The sequence below is a fragment of the Tupaia chinensis genome, unplaced genomic scaffold (genome assembly GCF_000334495.1).
Source record: "Tupaia chinensis unplaced genomic scaffold, TupChi_1.0 Scaffold145147_1, whole genome shotgun sequence".
NCBI classification, from domain to species: Eukaryota; Metazoa; Chordata; class Mammalia; order Scandentia; family Tupaiidae; genus Tupaia; species Tupaia belangeri.
In genome coordinates this window covers 2,821,728-2,849,276 of record NW_006205007.1, presented here as the reverse complement: position 1 = coordinate 2,849,276, position 27,549 = coordinate 2,821,728, and the positions used below count along the sequence as shown (strand labels likewise).

At 39.1% G+C, this 27,549-nt stretch overlaps 1 protein-coding gene across 9 annotated transcripts in view; it reads left to right on the top strand.

The window, feature by feature from the left end:
* The window catches only part of MEF2C (myocyte enhancer factor 2C), a 183,404-nt gene extending 168,487 nt beyond the window's left edge, over positions 1-14,917 (top strand). For 4 of the 9 annotated variants that reach the window (XM_027767998.1, XM_006167808.3, XM_006167811.3 and 1 more), the window contains exons 7-11: positions 933-1,105; positions 2,563-2,586; positions 3,479-3,608; positions 4,295-4,430; positions 10,120-14,917. In XM_027767998.1, coding sequence (XP_027623799.1) covers positions 933-1,105; positions 2,563-2,586; positions 3,479-3,608; positions 4,295-4,430; positions 10,120-10,441 — 785 coding nt within the window. In that variant the 3' untranslated portion in view covers positions 10,442-14,917. The remainder of the gene's footprint in view (positions 1-932; positions 1,106-2,562; positions 2,587-3,478; positions 3,609-4,294; positions 4,431-10,119) is intronic. The other 5 variants (XM_006167814.3, XM_006167813.3, XM_027767999.1 and 2 more) reach the window with 3 other exon arrangements.
* Positions 14,918-27,549: the final 12,632 nt, after the last annotated feature.

Sequence of the window (27,549 nt, the reverse complement as noted above, 5' to 3'; positions counted from 1 at the left end):
CTCTCGGCACAGGTGGTTGGAAGAAGCCAGTAGGTGACTTTCTGAGTTGACTCTCATTCCTGTTCAGGTTGCATTGCCAATAACTCCATTGAAAGCTTTCCTGTCATGTTTTGAAGTGTGAAAAATGGGGACTTTCAGCGATCCATCCTTCTTTTAGTTGAAGCCACCCTAGCAGAGGCTTAAGAAGAGCTTGTGGGTCTTGGCATCTGATAGTTATCCCTGTGCCTTGGTGAATCTCCATGTAGCCATATCACTCCATTTTAGCTCCTGAGGGGGAATGCTGTGTGTTGAAGTTCTGTGTGAGCAGGAAAGTCAGCGTTCCGAGTTGTATACTGAACTTTGGGAGGAGGGCAAACCAGACAGAAGAAAAACCAGAGGGAGAATTCACAAAGAGAAAAGGGGAACCGGGCAGCAAAATGTGTTAGCAGCTTCCCCCACACCTACAAGTCCTAAATTATAGTCTTGCTGCTATGCCCTTTCTTCATCTAAGGACACACAGACACACAAAATAAAAACCAAACCAATGAGCTGAAAGAGTGAGTCATGACGGCCTGGCCTCCGCCAAGCTAGTCAATTAAAGTGCAGAACCAATTCTGTGCTTTTCTTAGACCCTGAACTACTGTCTGACTTTCTTCCTGAAGTTTAAAAAAAAAAATAGGAAAAAAGTATATCTTGATTTTTGAGCAAGTCAATAAATGCTAGCTGTCTTCTCATAATAAAGTTTTTCATCTTTCTTCAGAGGAATATTAAATAATTCACTGATTGGGTTACTCTTCACATGGAGGCTACCTCAGCCATCCTGTGGTGTTTCAGGGTACGCGTTTTATGCCTTACTATTAAGCTTTTGTTTTATGTTCTCACATAGTAGGTTTTTAGAAGCATATTTGAGTCTAAATTTCTTCCTGAGTGCTTTCATTGTTTTGTGTTAACAGGGAACGGGTATGGCAATCCCCGAAACTCACCAGGTCTGCTGGTCTCACCTGGTAACTTGAACAAGAATATGCAAGCGAAATCTCCTCCCCCCATGAATTTAGGAATGAATAACCGTAAACCAGATCTCCGAGTTCTCATTCCACCAGGCAGCAAGAATACGATGCCATCAGTGGTAATGCAGTACTATATTTAAATAAATATCCATCATGTTTTGTATATGTCTTTTGTTATTTGTCTAACTTTAGGAATCATTTCAATTCTCCCAGAAAACTAACACGTTAGCGCTATTGATGGAACTCTGTATTTAGTCGTTACTTCTGGTAACTGGTTTGCATTACACTTTCCCATGTAAAAAAAGAACCAATATCTAGTACATTCCACCATAGGACTTGTGTTCCAGAACTAGGGAAATATTTTCTTTTAAGGCTTCCAACTTCAAGTTAGAGGAAAGTTAGATTCTACCATTGGTCAAAACATGTCCCATAAGCAAAAATAACAGATAACGAGGTACCCGATGGCATTTTTTTTATGACACTGAGCTTTTTACCATATTCGTATCCTCAAGGTGCTGACAATGAAAAATGCTTTCCAAAATTTCTCAATGAACTTTGTCCTGTTGATTGGCGATTCCTTTCGTAGACTATTGTAATGCTATCTTAACACCTCACATGGTCGTGCACTGCTTTGATTCTCCTGTCCGTATTTTATGAAAATAACTATCTCTCAAAAGCAAATTGGGCTAAAATCCTAGGCATTTTTGAAAACAAAATTTTTCACATTAAAAAAAAGAGTTGTGGCACTTTTAAGGGAAAAAAAAAGTACCATCCCCTGTCTGTCATTTTCTCTCTCCTGGGTCTGCGTGCCTAAAGTGAAGATAATATTGAGGGGCCAGACTCAACAACAAAGAGACTTACATCAGTGTTCTCCAAATTAGCTTTGCAAGAATGTTTAAAACCAAGATTCAGTAGACAAATTTAGATCCTTCTGCAAATACATTTCTTTTCCTTTTTGCTCTCTCTGCTCGGTGGCAAGCTTCAGGGTAGAACGGTCCTGTGAGCTGATGAGTTTATTACTGCACAGTGCAGATTAATTTTGAATATCAACCAAAAAAATCACATAATATGCAACATTTCCTTTGGAAAAGACTTAAGTCTAATAAATAAAGCCTCCCACAGGGCCACAGCCAAGCAGTGTGGGCCAAGCATGGCAGGCTGTCCCTATCAGCAGATTTATTCCAGGTTCCTTATAACCAATGCTTTCCCAGGGATTCTGTGAGTGGTCCGCCAGAGCTCTCTGGCAGCCAGGTGCACCTCCCACCTCCTCCAGCAAGTGGGGTTTCAAAGTACCATCTATTTTTTTTTTTTTTTTTCAATGTGGTAGTGAAATAATAAATGTTGGGACACTGACCTGTGCTGAAAACTGGATAGATTGTCTTCACATTTGAGACAAACAGCTCATTAAGGGAAACAAAGAATGTCTTTGTAAGGAGTTATTGTTAGAGTCTGGGTTTCTAAACTGTTTAAACTGTTGTGTCTATCAGAAGATGCTTTTCCTTTTGTTGAAAAGATTTTGCCCAATTATAAATATTTACAGACACTAATTAATAAAACTCCTTCCCCATGCTCTCAGTCTGAGGATGTGGACCTGCTTTTGGTAAGTGGTGAGAGTGCTTTCCTTAAGTAGCCTATGCAAGAAAAAAATCCAAAGCTCCTTTTAGGCGCAGGTCATAGCTTTGATAAAATGGAAAGATTGTGGAAATTGCCTTAATGTGTCCGCATTGATTGCATTTAAATACCATCAATTTCTAGTATCACTCACAGGTGAAAACATGCCAGGTTATTTAGTTATTCTTTCCCACCCTCTGTAAGTGAAGGCTGTTTTTTCACTATCTTTAGTACTTACACTAAAATTCAAATACAAAAATTATTTCTTTTCTTGTTTAAAACTAAGGTAGTTCTTTTTCCCAGAACTAAAGGCTCATGATGTTAAGTTTATGTGGATTTTTCATGTTCTTGCTCTGAGGAGTTAAATACAATACACATGAGCTGCTTTGCCGTCTATAGTTTGAGGAAGTTTGGAAGAATCTAAAGAAAGTGGTCAGAGCACCACCTGCTGGTCAGAATAAAAAATCAAATCCTACCCATCTGCTCTCTGCTGTATATGGAACTGAACATAAAAACCTTCGTGGTTGATTTTAATTTTTTTAAATTTGCATTTGAATAAAAACTGAAACAATGGAAGTACAGTATACATATTTCATCAGTTTTCTACATAGTCTGTTTTTATCCATAATAAAGCTATGGTACTTGTTACTAGTTCAGTTGCCTAGGAGATACTGATGTAATGGGTTACTATGGCAACAACTGGTCTCTTGAAGGATTGTAAATGATAGGGTTGGCAGAGTTCATAGAGACACATGTTAAATGATTAATTTCATGAGATTTGTACCAAGTTATCTTTTTATGTGTAAAACTAATACTGAAATCTAATATTTTTTACTTTTTTTGAAATTTCATCTATAATGTCTTTCTATTTACTTTAAAAGAATCAAAGGATAAATAACTCCCAGTCTGCTCAGTCATTGGCTACCCCAGTGGTTTCCGTAGCAACTCCGACTTTACCAGGACAAGGAATGGGAGGATATCCATCAGCCATTTCAACAACATATGGTACCGGTGAGTAGCTTTGCCATGTGCAATTAGTACATTAAATACTTGATATTAAAAAGCAAGACGGAAAAGTTATTACCCTTTACTCTAATAGGAAGCTTTCTTTAGTACCTGTGGTGACCAAAGCACATACACCATTACCTATTCTTTCCTGAAGCAAAGTGAATATTCACATTTTTCTTTAAGTGATTGAAAGTCTTATTTACCTAACCTGAGCTTAGTATAGAAGAACAACTTTAAGGAAATAGACCTGTTATTTCTTTGATGTGATAGAAAGCTCACTTTCTTGGAATTGTTAAAAAAAAAAAAAATTCTACTGGTTCGTCGGGAAAGTCATGATATATTTTTCTATGTAAAAATGTGTCATGACTTTCCTGACGACCTAACAGATCATCAGATAATATGTATATACTATGAAACCAAATTGTAGTTCTAATAAATTAGAATTGCAGCTTATACTGCTTTGAAGTTTACATAGAATCCTTTTTTTTTTTTTTTTTGGTATATGGTCTGTTCCTTTTCAATTAAAATTATCCCTAATATTTTTATTCTCCTCTTCCCCAAAATAAAAAAAAAGTATAATAACAGACAATACTAATAGGATATCTTGGAAATTGAAAATGTTTAGTCTGTTTGCCTTTCGATCATTTCCATGTTAACTATTTCCCTCCTTGTTTTAATCTCTAATCCAGAGTACTCTCTGAGCAGCGCAGACCTGTCCTCCCTGTCTGGGTTTAACACCGCCAGCGCGCTTCACCTTGGCTCAGTAACTGGCTGGCAACAGCAACACCTACATAACATGCCACCATCCGCCCTCAGTCAGTTGGGGTAAGCAATGCTATTTCTTTTATAACATAATTTTATAGTGCATTTTTAATTGACAAATGTCAGCCTCTTGAGTATGTGCTTTATAATGTCGAGGGTATCAAAGTTTACTTTCTCAAAATCTGAAAGTAAATTGTAACATAAAAACTACATTCCTTATTCTTGAAGAGGATGGGGGGACTCTGTAATAATGAAGGAAATTCTTTTCTTACTGTTGTAGGCTATGTTTGTTTCCACTTAGGTCAAAGACAGAATTTTTATCTAGCTAAGTTTTCACACAGTTCACGTGGAGTGTAAGAAGGTGTTTTAGTTATAACTCCTTTACCTTTTGAGATATTTGAGGATCTTCTCACTTAGCATAAACCACGTAGTTGATCTTAATGTTAACCTAACGCTCATAGGATCAACGACACAGATTTCATACATTAATAATATACTTATAGCCCAGGGGTGTATTTATAGATACTGCATGAAATACACACACACACACACACACACACACACACACACACACACACACACACACACACACACACACACACACACACACACACACACACACACACACACACACACACACACACACACACAGGCACATACACACATGTATACACACACACAGAACTAATCCATATATATAATACTAATTACCTAAATTTGGGTATAAAAATCATTTTTGTTTTCCAAAGTCAGAGGATGTATTTTTCTGCCCCCTTGTGGTAGTTTTCAGATATGTCTTTATCCTAGAAATGACTGCTGCCATTTATCTGTGGAAATGTTCAATCCTTAATAACCTAGAATTCACAATTCGCATTACTTCTTATAAAACAAATCATTAAAAAAAAAACAAACTTAAAACATGAACCAAGGACCTGACTGATAAGTTTAACTAACTTCAGTATTGTAATTAATTATCAAAACAAAATACTTGGAGAATTTAAAATATTGAAAGATAGCAAGTTTTCTTTCCTATTTTTATAAGTAAAATATATTTAGCCCACTTTTAATGTTCTGCTGAAACATTTGGTTGTTTTTAACTAGGTAGTTATATTAGTTAACTCGTTCCATGTCCGTATTTCTAAGGAGATAGCAAGCACAAAACATTGATTAGAATAAAAGTCACTGCTTGATACTGTAATTACATTTCTCTTACTCCTCCCCTCCCCAACTTTTCCCTCCTGCTATTTCACATAGTATTGGTTGAACATATTCATAGATTAGGGATCGGATTATGGAATTGGCTTACATGCATTCTCCTTGCAAATCGCTATAGTTGAAAATCTAACCTTTCATGTAAATCCAGATGAGATTGTTGTTCTGCTTTCTTGAAAGATCATTAACGGTGAAGCTAATTGATCAGAAGCAGAGTTTCTCTTTTTAAGACATTTAAATTTTCTTTAGACTGTTAATTATCCAAGTAGACATTAATTGCAGTAACTTTTCCAGGCAAGTATCACTAAGTATACAATACCGTCCAGGCCATTTTAAAATAGTACAGGTGGTGTTGCACTGCTCTGGCTTGGCAGTGAATCCACATGATTCTTGTCAAAAATAAAGGTAAATGTTTATTTATTTCTCACATTTCACAAAAGTTCTCTATTGTAGGACTGGATTTCTCTAGAAATCATCAATTTGAAAGGCCATATTATTTTCTCTGAATGTGGCTCTCCTTTGTTTTCAGTAACACCTGATCATTTGCATTTTTACATATAAACATGTATTTATTTACATATTTTAACTATATTACAATTTTAAAATGGTCTTCTATTGCACGGGGAGAATCTAATTCTCTGTTGCCCCAAATCGGGGCTTTAGTAAATGAGACAAGAGTGGCATGCTTGGACTGAAGAGGAGCTGAATTCTAACAGCCAAGGGTGAAACATTTTCTCAGCTCCGGCTTTGTTTCAGCACTGAATCTCATTGTGCATAATTTGACTCTGAACTTAGGCCATGAGTTTTAATTGCACTTAATCACTTCCCTTATCCCACAAATAATGAGATGACCTTTCCTGACCCTTCCAGTCCTTCCAATGTTGGGCATCCCTCCTCTCTCTCTCTCTCTCTCTCTCTCACACACACACACACACACACACACACACACACACACACACACACGAGATTTTGAAGAGGGGTTCCTTCAAATGAATACCCTATGTTCACACAATAAATTGTTTTTAAATTTATTGTTTTTAAACCCAAATTGTAATATTTATATAAAATAAATTGTGTGAGCTGCCTTAATTCCTTACACTCTAAATCAATTAAAAGAATCGATACATTTTTTCAAGGCCTAAGTAGTCTTCATAGACTCAGTATTATGGGCTTACTTTCTTTTGGATAGTGTTCAAAGCAAAGAGTAGACTGTATTTATTTGAGCCACACCAAAGTAGATATTCCCAGCAGCCCGAGAGGGTTTCCGCAATTCTCTCTCAAAATTGCAGATGGATAATAGAACTCTTTATAGTTTGTTCGTGGATGAAGGTCCATTTTGTCCTTTGAAGCTTTACATCTTCAAAGCTTTACTTTAAAAAAATCTAATATCAGATTTATCTAACCAAGTTAGATAAGCAGCATAAATTGGTTTGATGTAGGAAGAGAGATAACTGATGAATCTTGCTGTTGAGAGTTAATGGAAGTCATTTAAATACCAATACTTGAGAAAATGACTCTTGGGTTTTAGATATATTTCTCAACTACTACCTAAGAAAAGGGGGACCTGTTTTCTGGAAGTATTCCTGTACATTGCCTTTGTTGATGTGGGTGTTCAGTGCATACTGAGAGAAAAATTTGAGTCGGGCCACGGGTTTGATAGAAACTTTGAGTCGGGGCACATTAAATATAGTTTGATAGTCTCATTTCCAGGCAGGGACAGTAAGAAATTCAACTAAAACTATCTAGTCATGTTTGATTTCTAAACAACTATGGGGAAGGGTAGGTGCGTTCCCAATTCAAAGGTCCCTGTAGTAGATGAAAACTTGCATAGAGGACATGAAATGGGCTTTTACCTCCCACCCACCTCTTTATTACCCACTCACACATATGCAGTACTTCTCAGTTATCCACGTCTGTAATTATTCTTGTCTGTATTTTGTTCTCAAGAACAAGTAAACCGACCAGCTTACATGTGAATTTAGCATGAATATACTTAAGCGATGTTAATGGTAGTTTTTCTTCTCAAGAAAATGTTTCTTTTTTAAGAGAGACTAAGCATTCTATTTTATATCCTATACCATGATTTAATGACTCCTACTAAAAATATCACTTACATTTTATGACTGTGGGTTTAGTCCCTGAACTACTCAGAATGCTCACACAGGCTATCAGTGTCAAAAAAAAAAAAAAAAAAAAAACGCCATCCAAAGACACACTTAGGCTCGTCTATTTATAAGAAGGGGTAACCGATCATTGTTACATCTTTCATGGGGGACATACAGCTAAAATCTATATAAGCCAGTTGCCATGGGGAGAGAAAGCAAATAAATGGATAATGCAGATTCCAAAAACTGTATTTAAGAAACATTTTGATTATATTATGTTTACTTAATTTACCTAGGATAACTGCTTACACTGATCCAACTCACCCACATGTTTTTCCTAATTTTTCATGTCACACTGCTATGAAGACATAATATAAATGTTAAAGAGCCGACTATAGTATTTATTGATGTGCCACTTTATTTTCAGGCTCCAAGTGGACTTCCATTATTAAACAGTTGTGTGATTCATAGTAAAAGCATTTAATTAAATTTTAGTGAAATACTCTTTTATACCCAGAGCCAGGAAAATTCTTTTTCCCAGAAATCAAAAGATGAGTTGCCCTAACATCAAAATGAATCATTAAGTAACTTTGAACCAAGATAATATATGGATCCTTTTTATATACAGATGTTCCCTCCATACCCCCATTCAACATCATCTTGATTTAAAGATTATTTAATGAAAACTCTTAGAAAATTAGTATACTAATATAGCCTGTTAAATAATAAACTACAAATAAATTGTTGCACGCATAAACAGATGATTGAAAATTATGTATGCACAATGTAATATCTTGATATAAATGCTAAGATTGCTTTGATTCTCTAAGATTATAACAACCAGAGAAAGAAAGGCTTATTTGGGAAACAAATTAATTTTTTATATTCTCTACATTAGCTCATCTATTAATAAAGAAAGTCATTCTTTGCCAGTAGGTGGTGCTTTTGTATAAAACATCACTCAAAGATAAACTCATTTCTGACTAATTTTATGTATCTACACTTCTTGAGCGTGTATCGCATCTTCCCAAAAAGCCAGGCCCAAGTGCCCTCACTTTTTCTTCAGAAGTATATACCCATTCTCTCCCAGCTTACGGTGACTCTGAGTGCCATCTAATTCTCTCCACTGGGAAGCAGCCTAATGAAGCACATTCGTAGGAGACTTGCTTTCCTTTGTTTAAAATGGGTGTGTCTGTTTGGATCATTCTTTCCTGTGACTCTTACCAAGTAAAAGCTATTACTGTACTCTCTTGACAACATGGTCACGCAGTGTTGACTGTGGCTGTGGATGTCCATGCACCCAGAATGTAAGAACAGTTAAAGCAACTTAAAGTTGATGCCGGCAATGTTACTCTAGTTTATCTTGATCAAAGTCATTGCGAGTGCTAAGCTACACTTAAAGGCTTAATGCTTTCTCTCTAGAATTGCAAGTATATAAACTCTCCCACAGTTTGGGAAAAAAAGGGTAAATTATGCTCTCTGGGAATAAATGAGGATTAAAGATTATAAACACAATAAAGTCACACTGCATCCCCCCCTTTTTGTTCCCCCAAAACCTTCCCTTAAGCGACAGCAGATTCATCAGCCAGTGCCAATTATAAATAAGAGGAGTGGTATCTTAAGTGCCCCATCAGGGAGTAACTAACAGTGAAGTTGAGATGAATTGTGGAAAGCAGACAGTCCTTTCATCCCATGGAAATAACTATGAACGAATAAAGGAAGTCCAATTATATAACAATTTTAGTGGGTAGAAAGTCTTAAGTGTTTTTAAACAGAGATTTAAAATTTCTGCATATAATTTACAATCTCCTTTCTCCATGCTTTTCTTTCCCCTCCCCAAGCTTCTCCCCAGATACGATTATCGCATAGCATTTGATGGGTCCTATGCATTTGAAATTTGTACTCACTTCACTTTATCTGAAGACTATGTAACTCCATTTGTATGTGCTTATTAATCAGAGGGAAATATTTATATCAATAATAAGCTTTTAAAAATACTTTTCACATAGGGCAGTAGGAAATAAGAAGTCTAACTCAGAAGCTAAACATGTATCTGAAGGCTTAGAGATTAAAACTTTGGAACCAGTCGAAAGAGAAATCCCATGGACATGGAAAATGCGTTTTCCCCTCAGTGATTTACACCTTTCTGAAACAGTAACCTATACATGTGGGGAGCCTGTAAGAGACCAGAGAGCCAATTCATGTGGCCTGGGCAGTTAAATACTGTAATTACCACCGGGCAATTGAACAAAGGCATTCTGTGGATACACGGCTCTAAGAAGGTGATGCCCCTAAGTGCTTCCAAGCACGGTCTCCTCACTCTGGGCATGCTCTTGTGTCTATGCGAGTCGTTAAGCTGATGTTTTATGTAATTGTGAGTTCCTGGGGCCTCCAGGCCTCCTCCATCTGTAACTGGGTTTCCTTTCCTCCTACAGAGCTTGCACTAGCACTCATTTATCTCAGAGTTCAAATCTCTCCCTGCCTTCTACTCAAAGCCTCAACATCAAGTCAGAACCTGTTTCTCCTCCTAGAGACCGTACCACCACCCCTTCGAGATACCCACAACACACGCGCCACGAGGCGGGGAGATCTCCTGTTGACAGCTTGAGCAGCTGTAGCAGTTCCTACGACGGGAGCGACCGAGAGGATCACCGGAACGAATTCCACTCCCCCATTGGACTCACCAGACCTTCGCCGGACGAAAGGGAAAGTCCCTCAGTCAAGCGCATGCGACTCTCTGAAGGATGGGCAACATGATCAGATTATTACTTAATAGTTTTTTTTTTTTTTCTTGCAGTGTGTGTGTGTGCTATACCTTAATGGGGAAGGGGGGTCGATATGCATTATATGTGCCGTGTGTGGAAAAAAAAAAAAAAAGTCAGGTACTCTGTTTTGTAAAAGTACTTTTAAATTGCCTCAGTGATACAGTATACAGATAAACAGAAATGCTGAGATAAGCTTAGCACTTGAGTTGTACAACAGAACACTTGTACAAAATAGATTTTAAGGCTAACTTCTTTTCACTGTTGTGCTCCTTTGCAAAATGTATGTTACAATAGATAGTGTCATGTTGCAGGTTCAACGTTATTTACATGTAAATAGACAAAAGGAAACATTTGCCAAAAGCGGCAGATCTTTACTGAAAGAGAGAGCAGCTGTTATGCAACATATAGAAAAATGTATAGATGTTTGACAGACCCGGCAATGGGTGGCCATTGGTAAATGTGAGGACCGCGCCAGGTCACCTGACATCCCGAGAACGCTCACAAACCTGCAGGCACATCATTGGCGTATGGCACTCATTAAAAAGGATCAAAGACCATTCAAAGAGGACCATACCTATATAAAAAAAAAATTTTAAAAAAATAACAAAAAACAAAAAACAAAAACGTGGAGTTTGAGGGCTAACGTATTTAATTAAATAAATAAATAAATCTGGGTCTGCATCTCTTATTAAATAAAAATATAAAAATATGTACATTACATTTTGCTTATTTTCATATAAAAGGTAAGACAGAGTTTGCAAAGCATTTGTGGCTTTTTGTAGTTTACTTAAGCCAAAATGTGTTTTTTCCCCCTTGATAGCTTCGCTAATATTTTAAACAGTCCTGTAAAAAACCAAAAAGGACTTTTTGTATAGAAAGCACTACCCTAAGCCATGAAGAACTCCATGCTTTGCTAACCAAGATAACTGTTTTCTCTTTGTAGAAGTTTTGTTTTTGAAATGTGTATTTCTAATTATATAAAATATTAAGAATCTTTTAAAAATCTGTGAAATTAACATGCTTGTGTATAGCTTTCTAATATATATAATATTATGGTAATAGCAGAAGTTTTGTTATCTTAATAGCGGGAGGGGGGTATATTTGTGCAGTTGCACATTGAGTAACTATTTTCTTTCTGTTTTCTTTTACTCTGCATACATTTTATAAGTTCAAGGTCAGCTGTCAAAAAGGATAACCTGTGGGGTTAGAACATATCACATTGCAACACCCTAAATTGTTTTTAATACATTAGCAATCTATTGGGTCAACTGACATCCACTGTATATATGATTAGTTTCTTTCATGCTATTTTTGTTTTGTTCTTTGCATTTTTATCAAATGCAGGGCCCCTTTCTGATCTCACCATTTCACCAGGCATCTTGGAATTCAGTAAGTGCATATCCTAACTTGCCCATATTCTAAATCATCTGGTTGGTTTTCAGCCTACAATTTGGTATGCTTTTTAGAAATATGCCCAGAATAGAGAAGCTGTGTTGGGGCACTTGCCCTGCAAATATGGCCCTAGAAACAAGTGATATGGAGTCCACTCAGCGAATAAGTTGTAAATTCCCACAGAAGAAAAATGTGCAAGACTGGGTGCTAGACAAGAAGGAAGCAGGTAAAGGGATAGTTGCTTTGTCATCCATTCTGATTATTTTAACTGACCCTTAACAATCTTGTCAGCAATATAGGACTGTTGAACAATCCCGGTGTGTCAGGACCCCCAAATGTCACTTCTGCATAAAGCATGTATGTCATCTATTTTTTTCTTCAATAAAGAGATTTAATAGCCATTTCGAGAAATCCCATTAAAGAACCTATGTCCCTTATTTTAATTTTTCAAGAAAATATGACTCTTGTCAAATATTTGTCTATAAGGGATTAATTTCCAGACCCTTTAAATAGTGAGTGCCATAAAAAGAAAAAAAAAAGTCAATATATATTGTTTAAAAGATATTTCAGTCTAGGAATGATTTCCTTCTCTTGGAATGTGAAGATCTGTCAGTTCATCTCCAGTCATATATGCATGGACATACACAACAAAGAAGACGTAGACAATAGTATGAACACTGCTATCTTGTGCGGAGGACATTTCTCGTCCATTCAGTTTTCTTCCCCTTGCATAGTTGCTATGTGTTTCTCATTGTAAAAGGCTGCCGCTGGGTGGCAGAAGCCAAGAGACCTCATTAACTAGGCTATATTTTTCTTAACTTGATCGGAAATCCACAATTAGACCACAAGCACCTTTGGTTGTCTCCCTATAGGATACCAGCCTGCCTTGTACTAATGTTTTATATACTAAAAGCAAAACAAAAACCATCTATCACCCATTTCATATATATCCCACTCCTTGAGGTATCCATGGAACATTTAAGAACATAATTTATGCAGAGGAAGAAAAAAAATCATCCCCGAAAATATATACACTCACACATACACACACTCACACACACACACACACACACACACACACACACACAGAAAAAGAATAAGAAAATCATGTTCCTTGCCATATATCTAATCCCATCCTTACACTCCATCCTTATATCTTGATGTGTATAAAATATGCAAACATGTCACAAATGTTCTTTGTCCTTTCAAAACACGTTCTCCATATCAGTAGAAACTTAACCAGTGGGTGGGAAAGGGTCATTCTATGAACATATGAAGAAATAGCCATATTAATGTTTGACCTGCAGTTTGCCTAAGCAACAAAGAAAACGTGAATTTCTAGTCCTGAAGATAAAGTAAGTTCAAGTACCAGCAGAAGCCTTGGCTATTTATAGCAGTCCTGACAATAGTTTTATAAGAACCTGAAAAGAACAGAATCACTTGAAAATGGATGCCAGTCATCTCTTGCTCCCACTGCTGACTTCACATCAAGTGGTGGCAAGATAGCGAAGGGATAATCTGAGAATTTTTCTAAAGATGATTTCATGAAAAGAAGCACAATTTTGATTGTGACGAGTCACTTTCTGTAAACAATGGCTGTCTATCTTTACCCTTATACCTTCTCTGTAATTGACCGTTTATTGTATTTGCAAAGCTAGTATGGTTTTTATCGCAGTAAATCCTTTGTATTCGGGAGTTTAGGGCAGAGCCCTGAAGGAGTATTATTTTACCTACCGGTCTGAGAGTAACGTTTGAGGCAACATTCTTCATTGCAAGTAACAGAACCATAAGTGGCGTTTTACACAGCTACAGGTATTGTAGCTAATCCTATTTTAGAAGATTTTGGGTCATTTTAAGCGAATACTGGTAATAGTGATGCAATATACACAAGCTGCACAACTGTCTAATGTATGCATTGGTGCGTGGATGCTGTTCATTTCAACCTTTTTAAAAAAAAATTGTGTTTTTTAGTAAAATGGCTTATTTTTCCCAAAGGTGGAATATAACATTTTGTAATGATGAATATGAAAATGCCTGTCATCCTCAGATCATTTCAAGGTTAACTAAAGTGAGAATTTTAGAAAACAACAACGACAAAGAATTTCAATACACTTTCTTAAAGAATGTCTGCCCTCACACTTCTATGTATTCATTTTTCCTACATCCCCATCTTTTAACTTAGAAATTGCTTCTTTTTTTTTTTTTTTTTTCCCCCCTTTCTCCTTTCGTTTGTTGTTCGGAGAGTAAATGCTTTGTATTCCTTTCTTTAAAAAAAAAAAATTTTTTTTTTAAAGAAGAAGCCACTTGAACCCTCAATAAAGGCTGTTGCCTGAGCATGGCATACTTCATCTGTTCTCGTTTGCGCCATCTGCTGTGATGTTGTCACTTCCATGGCGTTAATTTCCTGCCACTACAGATCTTTTGAAGACTGCTGGAGTACTGGTGTCTGTTAGAATGCCTCAGACTACAGCTGTAATTAAAGGCTTTTCTTAGTATGTTTCAACCAAAGATGTGGAGCAATCCAAGCCACATATCTTCTACATTAAATTTGTCCCTTCTGGTTATTCTCCTAATTGGGTATTGCATTTTGCCTTCCCTGATCGGACCTCAAATGGACTCATACCTCAGTTTAATTCAGAGAGGTCGGCTAAGGGGTGGATTCTGCTGTGGTGTGAATGCAGACCGGTGTTCTCTCGGAGCAAAGTAGACCTGGGTCACACACGCATAGGACTTGGATTGCTTCAGATGGTTTGCGCTATCATTTTTCTTCTTCTTCTTTTCCTGGGGACTTGTTTCCATTAAACGACAGTAATTAAAATAGCTTGTAAATGAGGGCATACAAGCATTTGCAACCAATATTCAAAGAGAGGCTCACAGCGGCATAAGCTGGACTTTGTCGCCACTAGATGACAAGATGTTATAACTAAGGTAAACCACATCTGTGTATCTCAAGGGACTTAATTCAGCTGTCTGTAGTGAATAAAAGTGGGAAATTTTCAAAAGTTTCTCCTGCTGGAAATAAGGTATAATTTGTATTTTGCAGACAATTCAGTAAAGTTACTGGCTTTCTTAGTGATGCAGTGTCCGTGGTGCATTTTTTTAAAAAAAAAAAATTAATGTTTTGCTGTTGAAATGTATTCCCCTTTATCATGGTTTTCCAAAGCAGCTATTACATACGCACAAGCGAGCCTTCTTGGTTTTCAACTCAAAAAAATATTATACAAAAAGATAGATATGTATGTATGTGAGAGGAGGAGTGTGAATCGGATCACAGAACTTAGGGATACATACAGGAGCCAGCATGGGGAATTTAAAGTTTTTATAGAGTAGGGCAGCTTGGTATCAAAGCTGTTCCATAAAGATCTTTGAGAACCTCTTTAAGTGTGCACAATTTTCCAAAAGTCACTGGGAAAGGCACTACCATGAAATAAGTTAATCTTTGAAATCAAACCAAACTGTGTTGTTTTCTAGAAGTATTTCTCCTTTTTCCTTTTTTTTTTTTTGTAGGTTTATTCCATTTATTTAATTTATTTAATTTATTTTTTTATTTAATTTATTTTTTTTTTAGAATTTTTTAGAATTTTTGAAGAGACGACAGAAAGCTAGAAATTACCCCCCAGGAAGGATGACCACACCATAATCCCTTCTCCTCCAGTCTCCTCTTGGGATTTTGGGCATGCATGCACATGCGCCCAGTGTGAGTTTGAAGCCACTCGGTCCAGGACTCAAGCCACGGTCAACCATGTCAAAAAGTCCAGCAACATAACCATTATGCCATCTGCTGGTCTCTAGTTTGTTATTGTTTTTTTTTTTTTATTTAACCAGAGAGAGACAGAGAGCGAGAGAAACGGAAAGTGAGAAAGCAAGCCACCAGATCCAGGATTCAAACCTGTTGGCCATGTAGGAGTCCAGCACCTTAACCACCAACCCACCTTTTTTATCAAAATGGTTTATTTAACCAGTAAAGATTAAAAACGTAGGCTTGGGAACCAGCAGTTAGCGTAATGGCTATGTCGCTGGACTCCCACGTAGTTGACCACGGTTCCCGTCCCAGACCCGGTGGCTTGGAACTCACGCCAGGCACATGTGCATGCGTGCCCAGGATCCCAAGAGGAGAATGGAGGAGAAGGGATTGCGGCGTGACCATCCCCCCTGGGGGGTGATTTCTCGCCTGTTTCTAGGTCTCTGTCTGTCTGGAGAGCGCACGTGCCCTATAGCGAAAAACCTCTCAAAAAAAATAAATATTTAAAACGTAGGCTTGTGTCTAAATATTTTGGTAAATTCATAAATTCATACTTTTTAAAGAAATTATAAAATATATCCACTACAAATTAAATTCTGATCTCTATAGGAAATGTCTTTAGAAAGACTGATAAAAAGATTAATTTAGAAACTGGAAAGGAAAACAGGTCACTAGCTATACAACTGGAGAACTTGGAGCTTTGCATTAACAGTGATTCCTGCTCAGAAAAAAAAAAAAGAAAGAAAGAAAGAAAAGAGAATACAGCTCAGGAAAATGTTGCATATGACTACAAAATAGCGGTGCTTTTTGCTTTGTTCTTTTTATTCATTTTCAGCAGCCACTTTAAAGCAATTATTTTATGTAACTCGTGGTGGACTCCAGAGTGAATGCAGAGCCCTTGCCCTTGGGAAATTTTTCTTATTAATAGGGGAATGAACGTGTTCTCAAAGAAACCTACTAAGCGCTATGAGGGAACCACTTTGGAGCAGAGCAGAGGCTCTGAGAGGACACTTAGCAATCCACCCAGCAGAGTCAGATCTTCACTTGTTTTGAAGGGCGAGCAGGATTAAGAAAGGCACATAAGCATGAGGGCAAGGCTAATTTTGTAGGCATGCAACCCCCACAGTCACGAGTCACACAAGGCCTCTCTTTAATTCAGTGCTCAGCTGTCACCATCTACAAAAGGGCAACATTTAAAAGGGTGTGCTCTCTAGATGGACGGACAGAGAAAGAGGGAGACAAAGTAAGAAAGCACCCTACCCCCCATGAAGAATGATCATGCCACTATCTCCTCGTCTCCATTTCTTTCTTTCAGAATTTTGGGCACACACACGCATGTGCGCGTGGCATGTTTCTCAGGCCGCCAGGTCCAGGATTCGAACCACGCAGTTGACCACGTGTGATCCAGTGACCTTCACCACAGACTGGCCTTAGAATTTCTTCGTAATTTTATCTTTGAGCTCATGTGGTGTAAATAAAGCTTAACAGGACAATGGAACATATGCCTAAACAGAGGAGATACACAGGAAAAAGCAAAAAGCTTTGTATTTTAGTACCTTTGTCCCCCTTTTTCAACAAGGACTCACACATTTCCATCTTGCAGTGGGCGCCACAGTACAAAGCTAGCTCTGGATGAAGGTGTTTGACAAGGAAAAAGCAGTAAATGCAAAGGCACAGGGCTGGGGAAGTAAGTGGCAAATGCACAGATTTGGGGACAATTCGGTTTAGACCAAGTGCATAGGGAAGCAGTGAGCAAGGGTGGAAGAGAGAGGTGGGTCTGACTATATAGCTGCAAATTCAGAAATCTTGGGTTGGAGCAACATGTGGCATGGTGATTAAGGCACTGGACTCCCACATGGTCGACCATGGTTCGAGTCCTAGACCTGGTGGCTTCCTTTCTCACATTTCCCTCTCTCGCTCTCAGTCTCTCTCTGGTAAGTGGGCACATCCTATACCAAATTACAAAATAATAATAATAGGAAAATAAAATAAGTAATTCTCAAAAAAAAAAAAAAGTCTTGGATGTAGGCACTTAGTTGAATGATTTAGTAAAGATAGAGCTATCGGAATTTAACAAGTAGTTGGGTTCATGATGGGGTGGTGCTAGATAAGGAGTTATTAAAATTTACAGTTTCAAGCTTAAATGATTAGGATGCTAGTCATGTCTAAACTGGAAATGGAACGGTCATGCTTTGGGAGGAGGGTCATTAATTCAGTTGTCAGCTGGTTGAGGTTGACTTACATCCAGGTAGAATATGGAAGCTATAAATGCAGACTTCCCTCAGGGTCAGTTAATGCTGGAGGTTCCTTTGGGATGTTACTTAGAGGGAGGTGACAGTGAAAGTCGTGCCTATGAATAAACTCATGAAGGAAAAGGGAGAAGGTAGAGGGAAAAGATAGGCTTAGAAAAGTATGATGGGGCCGGCAAGTGGTTAAGAGCGCTAGGCTTTCACAGGGCCAACCGAAGTTCGAGTCTTGGACCTGACAGCTTGCTTTCTCACTTTCCTTCTCTCTCTCGCTCTCTCTCTCTCATTCTCTCCCTCTCTGTTCAAATCAAAATAAATGAAATAAATAAAGTTGAATAAAAAATAATTCTAAAAATAAATAAATAAATAAGCACGTTGATAGCTGACAAAGCGCCATTTGGGTAAAGTGGTGCGGGAGGCAGAAGAGACCACACAGAGGTGTCCAGCAGGTGCTGTAAGATTTCAGACAGATGAGTGTGGACTAATCTCTCACAACCTCTAGTAATTTTTAAAAAAAGAAAGGGGCCAGCAGGTGATATGGTAGTAGTGGTACTGGACTCACACATGGCCAACTGCAATTTAAGTCCCCGACCCAGTGGCTTGAAAATCACGCCAGGTGCACGTAAGTGTGTGGCCAAAATCCCGAGCGGAGAATGGAGGAGAAGGGATTGTGCTGCCATCCCCACTGGGGGGTGATTTCTCACTGCCTCTCTGTGTCTATCTGATGGAGCATATTCACCCTATGGCAAAAAGCCTTAAAAAAGAGAGAGAGAGAGAGCTGACGGAGGGGTCAACAGGGTCGAGGATTAGAGGAAAGTTTTTTTAAAAGCACAGGTGGAGGGACCAGCAAATGGCATAATGGTTATGTCACTGGACTACCACATGGCTAAATGCAGTTCGAGTCCCAGACCCTCTCTCTGTCTCTCTCTGGTGAACACACTCAAATGTGCTATGGCAAAAAGCCTAAAAAATTTAATAATTTGTAAAAGAATAAAAATAAAAGCATAGGTAGCATCACCCAAGTTTATAGGCTGGGGGGAGACCCAGGGCAACAATTGAGCTAGAGGACCTCCCCTTGTGCCCCACAGATGCTCTTTAGACTTGCTTTATATTGCTTTGACGGTGTTTGGGAGTCCAGATTAAATAGAGTTGTTGAATTTGACAAAGGAGAGCTAACTATCTAGAACAAAGTTCTACATTCTCATTCTGTGAATTGAGAAAGTCCTTTCTGCATCTCATTTGCGTATGATCATGGCATCTTGCTATGTTTGACCCTCACAGACTGACTTCTAAGCCAGCTCCAGTGATGAAAGGCCTAGTTCACTTCCCCACCCTGTATCTCCCTTGGATTCCAACTGTCCCTACTTCCTGAAAGCAAATGTTTCCATCAGCAAAAATGAGGTTACTCTTGTGACCTCTCCTTTCCCACATTTGACCTTCCTCCCAGGGAACCAAGGCCTGAGAGTGACGCAGGAAGACATATGGGAAAACCTTCATCGTTGCTGGCCCTGGCGTCATTTCTGGTTCTAGCAGAAGCCTAGGCTGCCAATCATCGGCTCCATGGCATCCTGCCTTGTCTGTCTCAGACTTGAGGAGAAACCTCCCATCCCTAGCATCACCTGTCTGCTCTAAGCCAAACAGAATGACGATTCCCTTTGACTCTGGTAACTCAGAACAAGGACTACGCTGAAAGGGAGAAAGCACCGAGTGCCCGTGGTCAACTCCTCACTGCACACACAGCAGTTAGTGACCACTTTGCTCTGACACTCCGAGGTGGGAAATGCAGGGTCTTCTCTGTCCCCGGCCTCTCCTGCCCCTCCACAAGGGAGAGCCTGTGCCCAGGGAGCTGTATGGGCAGGGTAACCTGAACCTGAGAAAACAGAAGCTGGTATGACAGTGAGGGCACGGCACAGACATGAATTACACACTTATTCTACAGTGTACTTGACCTGCATTGTCTTATTTAATTACTCAGTGACCCCTGACAACGGTGCAATTTCTCCAGGGTCCTGGTTGAAAACCAGATCAACTTTACTCCTCACTAGTTACGTCACCTTGTCGAGTTATTCTAAGCACTGATTCTCTCTACCTCTCAGCGTTTATCACAAACATACAGCATTGCTCTGAGTCTCAGTTAAGACCATTATAGATGCTAACCATGGGAAAAAATCAAGATCCCTACTCTCCCACACGTTACTGAAAATTAACACAACTCTACTTCGTAAAATAAGAGTATAAGAAATCAATGGAGTTCTGGTTTCTCTATGATGACCACGGTATACTTTTTTTATTTCTTTGGAAATAGTATATTCTTAACCAAAACACAGCTTAGTATGTCCCCGCTAGGCCGATGTGCAAAGCACACACTCCCTTTTTAAAGGAATCCTGCGGTACAGGTACACATCCCAAGTCTTGCCACTGTTGACGCTAAATAGAACAATACAGAGAGAATTTTCTAGAATCTCTGCAAATAAGAGCCCTGCTTGGAAGTGCAAAAGAGTTTGTATGCCAAAGTTTATGCATTATTTGTTATTAAATTATAGGGAAGGTGGCCATCCATAAAAAAACATGGTACATCCACACAATGGAAATGGACATCATGGCAACAGTTTAAATAAAGTTTCCATGTAGGGACATGGAAAACTTTTAGAACATATTGTTAGATTAATAAAGCAATAATGGAGGGGCCAGCAGGTGGTGTGGTGGTTAAGACAGCTGGACTCCCACACGGCTGACTGCAGTTCAAGTCCTGGACCTGGGAGCTTGCTTTTTCACTATTTTCCTTCTCTCTCTCTCTGTCTCTCTCTGATCAACTTCAATAAAATAAAAATAATGACAATGAATAATATGAAATAAAATAATAAAAAAGCAATAATGGGGGTCAGCAGGTGGCATGGAGGTTAAGATACTGGACTCCCACATGGCTGACTGAGGTTTGAGTCCTAGACCTGGCAGCTTGAAAATCACACCGGGCACGTGTGTATGTGTGTGTGTGTGTGTGTGTGTGTGTGTGCCCAAAAATCCCAGAAGGAAAATGGAGAAGGGATTAGCACACGGACATTCCCACTGGGGGAGTAGTTTCTTTCTGTCCCGCTCTCTAGCTCTCTCTGTCTTTCTGGAAAGCACATATGCTTTATGGAAAGAAAGAAAAAACAAGCAATGGAGCAGTATATAGAGTATCCTACCTTACAGATAAGAAAAGGGAGAGGGGGGCTGGCAGGTGGTGTGGTGTTTGGACTCCCACATGGCCAACCATGGTTTGAGTCCCAGATCTCGCATCTTGCACTCTCTCTCTCTCTGGCCAAATTGGAGAATAAAAAATAAAAATAAAATGAATAATTAAAAAAAAAAAAAGGAAAGAAGAGAAGGAGGCAAAACCAATACATTTTCTTATATTTACAGAAAGAAACACTGGAAGGATAAACAAAGAAACCAACAGAGCAGTTATCAAAGCGCTTCAGGATTAGAGAAAAAGGTGAATAGGATGAGAGAAAGATTTGACAACTTGTATTTCTAATATTAGTTTGAGTTTTGAACTACGTGAATATGCTACTTATTTTTTAAAGGTTTTAGTCTAGAACAAAGCCTTTCAAAATGCCTATATTGCATTTTGAATAATTTATTGAAAGCTCCCTCTGACGGAAGCACCCTTTGGAAAACGCCAATGTATGGAACACACCCCAAAGCGGAAGGCTTGCCTCTAGGACTCTCCAGTTAGAGAAGGCCCGACATGCTCTCTGAATGATGGGATTGCAACTGTAGGATTAGGAGTTTGCTTTTCTATTGACTACACTAGCTGGTCGGAGTCTTACCTAAACAACCAGTTCCCCATACTTCAGTTACAAATATTATTTTCTAATGAGATTTTGTTTTCCTTGCCAGATTCCTAGTCACTTCGCTGCATGTTTAGACTCAAATTCTGAATTTGTCCCCTAAGATTAAATTTTCTCTGCCTTGGAATCTCTTCATTCTGTTGAGCCAGCTAATATCAAGACGATAGAATGTACCCACATCAACTGCTTTTCTGTTGCCCTTGTTCGTTGTCACTGTGACCTGCTTCACCACTGTGACCTGCTTCACCAGTGCAGTATTAGAATGCAGAAAACATGTTGTCTTCATGAACTTCTGTGTCCATACCAATCAGCTGAAATGGCATGGGGATTTCTGAGCAAGATTTGAAAAACACAAAATCATCCTTTTCACTTTTTCTCCATCTTCCTGTCTTCTGCATTTACTACTCTAGTTCATGTGCTTTGCAGACATAAAGTGTTTTTAAGAGGTCCACTAGGTGGCATGGTGGTTAAGGCAGCTGGCTGCCACATGGCCAACTCTGCAGTTCGAGTCCCAGACCCAGCAGATTGAGAATCACCCAAGACACATGTAGGTGCGTGCCCAAAATCATGAGAGGAAAACTGAGAAGGGATTGCAGCATGGCCATCCCCCCGACCAGGGGGTGATTTCTCGCTTTACCACTGTCTCTGTCTCTCTTTGGTGTGTTCACATGCCCTATAGGTAGAAAAAGGTTAACAAAAGCATTTTACCGATTCAAAAAACAGTCGCCACTTCAGAGTTCCACTGACAATACAAGAAAAATACTTTCTACCACCTCTCTTCTGAAACCCTAGAGCCAGTAGTAGTACTGGTCCTTTGAATCTAATGAATAAGAAAGATGGGGCAGCAGGTGGTGTGATGGTTAAGGCTCTGGACACCCACATGGCTGATCATGGTTCAAATCTCAGACCTGGCAGCTTGCTTTCTCACTTTACTTCTCTCTCTCTGATCGACTTCAAATAAATAAAAATTAAAAAATGACCATGAATAAAATTAACTAAAATAATTCTTTGAAAAAAAATACTCAATTAAAAAAATTATTTCTTACTTTCTCTCTTTCATTTCTGTCTCTTTCTCTGAAAAGCACATGCTCTCTATGGCAAAAAAAAAAAAATTAAATAATATTAAAAAAGAAATAACAGACAAGAACATTGAACTTTTGTATTTGATAAATGATACATGGGACCAGTAGTTGGCATAATGGCTATATTGCTGGACTCCAACATAGTCAACCATGGTTCGAGTCCTGGACCCAGTGGCCTAAAACTTGCACTAGGCATATGTGTTTGTGTGCCCAAGATCCCAAGAAGATAGTGGAGGAGAAGGAACATTCCCTCTGGGGGATAATTTCTCACTCTCTGTCTCTCCATCTGTATGGCGAGCACACATGCCCTCTAGCAAAAATCTCTCTCAAAATTATATATATATATATATATAACAAATCATTACATAAAACAGAATGGGAGCAACTTTGGTGCTAATTGTGATAACAGTCAGTACAAAACACTCACTGGGCCATGTATTCATGATGGGAAAATTCATTTGGTATGCTATAATGATACACAGTGATTGAATGGAAAAAATTAGTAAATGATAATGATAATAATAAACACTGGGGCCAGTAGATGGCATGAAGGTTAAAGCACTGGATCCCACAGGGTTGACTACGTGGTTTGAGTCCTGGACCTGGTGTCTGGAGAATCACACCAGGCGCGAGTGCATGTGTGCCCAAAATTCCTAAAGGAGAATGGAGAAGGGATTGTAGCATGGCCATCCCCCCAGGGGGGTGATATCTCTCTCTCTCTTTCTCTATCTCTGACAAGCACCAATAGCAAATTTTTTTTAAATAGTAGTAATTGTCTTAAATACTTTGAACATACTCCACTCCTGTGTTTGTTGTACTGATACATTATCATAGATAAAGGGAGATACACTTCAGTTTACTCCTGATCAAATGATCATAAATGCTAAGGAGTAGAGACAAACTAGTATGATTATATTGAGACTGATCATAGAATGTAGCAATACTTATCAAATAAACTGCTTTAAGGATGAAGGTATTGTTTATTTCAGAATATTAAATAGCTTGACTATTTTGATATAAAAAGTCTTATGCTACAGTGTTATCAACTTTTATTCAACATAACATTTACATTTCAGAAGATAAAAGAGAATAAGAAAACTATAATGTTTATCTTTTCTCTCTGGATTATCCAAAAGGCTTCATTTATTTCCTTCCAAGGAAACTATTTGAAGTTTTGATGCAAGTAGTACCAAAAGTGGTCGTCAATGCAACCCATAATATTAAACCACTTTCCTATAAAATTGATCATCCATCCCTCTATTCTTGAGGGTTAAATAAAGGCCAACACAAATGAAATTAAAAGGCCCAGGTGCTTTTTGAGGTACACTTAGTAAAATTAAGTGCAAGGTCTATCTGCTTAAGTATGCTGAAGGTGGCAATGAAATGTCATGAGTGTATGAATTTCAGAGAAAATTATATATGATCGATAAAAAGAATGCTTAAATTGAGGGTTAGAGGGAGTAAGTATTAGAATCTTCTCTCAATTATTAAGAAAGAAACAGTCTCAAATCTTAAAAACATAACATATTTTTCACAAAGTGTTGAGAACTGCTTGTATGCATTTAACCACATACATGTATATAACCCTAATTAACACTCGGTATTCCCACACACACTCCAAATACACAGAGACGCAGATATGTAATATGAGCCGAGCTCGTGAACGTGAATCAGGTTGGTAGATAAACATTAGAAACAAAACCTTGATTTTGTCTACACGTGGATCTGTCTCAGAGCATAAAGTCTATGAAAGCGAAGATTTTCTATCCTGGCTCTCGCTCGTCCTCCTTTGCCTGTCCACCGTGAAGCTGCGCACGCCAAGCAGGCAGGCAGTGCTGGAGGGCAAGCGGAAAGAGCGTTTAAGAACATCTCGTACTGCAAAGTAGATATTTGGGCCTCAGATAACGATGGATTATTGCTGCTCTATTTTTCCTGAATAATGCAAAGTGACTCTCCTATTACTCCCAGTGTTTCTTCATGCTGAAGAAAAGGGTGTTATGTGCATGTGTGTACAAAAGGTGAGCGAGTAAGGGTTCCCTAGAGCTATCATACCACCTACATCCGTGTTATTATAAACAATCCTATAAATTAAAATAGTCAATTTCAGGGGCTGGCAGATGACGTGGTGGTTAAGTCGCTGGAATCCCACATGGCTGACCATAGTTCAAGTCCTGGACCTGGTGACTTGTTTTCTCACTTTCCCTTTCTTTCTCTCTGTGTCTCTCTGGTCAAATTAAAAAGTAATAGCGATAACAAATTAAAAATAAAAAGCTCTTTTAAAAAATAGTTTATGTGAATATGAAATAAGTAATGTCTTACTTAATTCCTTAGTGATACCCTATAATGTGTTATGTACTAAAAATGTCTTGATCTTGGGACTAGCAGATGACGCAATGGTTACATTGCTGGACTCCCACATAGCCAACCATGGTTCAAGTCCTGGACCCAATGGAATGAAACTGTCACCGGGCATGTGTGCGTGTGTGCCCAAGATCCCGAGAGGAGAATGGAAGAGAAGGGATTATGACATGGCCATCTGCCCTGGGGGGTGATTTCTTGCCTTCTGTCTCTCTGTTTTTCTCTCTCTCTCTCTGGTGAGTGCACACATCCTACAGTGCGCTCTAAAAATCTCTCTAAAAAAACAAAGCAAAACAGAAAGAATGTCTTGATCTTTGTGGTGTTACTTACAGTGCTGTAGACTTTGGTAAAACAACACCATGATACTGTCAAGAGATTACTGTCTAGAGAACCAGCAGTTAGCGTAATGGCTATGTCGCTGGACTCCCACATAGTCGACTGCGGCTCGCATCCCAGTGCGTGCCCAAGATCCCGAGAGGAGAATGGAGGAGAAGGGATTGCGGCATGACCATAACCCCTTGGGGGAGATTACTTGCTTTCTGTCTCTGTCTCTCTCTGTCTGTCTGGCAAGCGCACGCACCCTATAGTGAAAATCTCCCCCCACCCCCACAAAAAAAGAGATTACTGTCTGGTAATGCAGTAATCTGTGATGCTGGTCCCATGCGGAAGGGTCCCTGAGCCTGGAGCCTCTCTGCGTATACTGAGTGCACATATGATCCAAGTTAGGGGTGAGTGGTTGCAGGTGGACTGCAGGGTAAGCATCCTGGTAGGTGCCTTCTCTCCCTTGCTCTCTGTCTCTCTCATGTGAAAGAAATTAAAATTAATAGTTGTATTCATTTGTTTTGTTACTATAGAGCATGTGTGCTCACTAGAGACAGAGAGAGAGGGAAAGTGAGAATGCCCCCACAACCAGGGGAGATGGCCATGCACCAATCCTTTCTTTTCCTTTTTCCTTTTAGGATAGGATTTTGAGCATGCATGCTCTTAGCCTGGCATGTTTTTCAAGCTACCAGGACTTGAACCATGTAGTTGGCCATGAAGGATCCAGCTGCCTTGGTCATCATACCACTGGATGGCCCAAGATGACAATTTTTGAATTCTGTGTTTGATGCCCTCTTGGCAAACTGTGAGTTGTATAGAAAATTGTTTAACCTCTCTGGATCAGTTTCCTCATCTGTAAATGGAAATAATAATATCTATGTTTAGAAATGTTAGGGCCAGCCCTGTAGCCTAGTGGTTAAGGGAGCTAGATCCTACATGGCCAACTGTGGTTTGAATCTTAGTCCCAGTGCCTTGAAAAACATGCGGGGCATGTGTGTGTGTCAGGGAGGGAGAGTTTACTCTCCCTCTCTATCTCTCTATCTCTCTGTCTCTCTCTGTTGAACACACACCCTCTGGCAATTAAAGAAGTTTTATAAGGATTAGAAAAAGTATACACACACACACACACACACACACACACACACACACACACTTAATCATATATCTGATCTTTATTTGTGAATTGGACATCCATGAATTCAACCAGCCAGGCCATGCCAATCATTATGAAATTGGAAAATGAGAAAAGAGATGACATCTTAAAAGAGATAGGGTGAAGAAGCTTATCTATATATTTTCTTTTTCTTTTCTACTTTATGTGGAGGTTAATTACAAGTAATCTAGAGATGATTTTAAATATACAGAAGGACACACGTGTGTGTGTGTGTGTGTGTGTGACTCAGGCCCTCGGTATTCACTGTTTTAGCCTATAGACCACTATACTTCCACAGCATCTTAGTGAAAAATAAATACACCTTGGGACCACCAGTTGGCATAATGGCTATGTCACTGGACTCCCATGTAGTCGACCACGGTTCGCGTCCTGGACCTGGTGGCTTAAAACTCATGCAGGGCACATGCACGTGAATGTCCAAAATCCCAAGAGGAGAATGAAGGAGAAGGGATTGCGGCATGGCCATCCCCCCTGGGGGGTGATTTCTCGCTTTCTGTCTCTCTGTCTCTCTCCGTCTGTCTGGCAAGTGCATGCACCCTATAGCAAAAACCTCTACAAATAAATAAATACACCTCAAAGTAAAGTGAGCTGAACAGTGCCAGGAAGTAACTGGGTGTAGTAAATGATTATGTTCCTTACCTGGAACCAGTCTCTAGGAGTAATAAACTAAACGTTAAGGTGCCCTGGCCCAACCAAGATGTCTGCAGCAGTAGTACACTGCTGTGTGACACTGGAACCACATGGGAGGACCAGAACGGAATCCTGGATTGACCTGAACATGCTGGCAACTGTGATACTGGCTGACCAGGGCACCTGGGAAGAGGGCTGCAGTGTGGTAAGACCCTGTCAAACAAGGGTACCTCTCTCTCTCTCAAGAAATAAATGAAACAAACAATTAAAGCATTCCCAAATGCAAATTTAAAAAAAAAAACAAAAACACGTTTAACGGGAC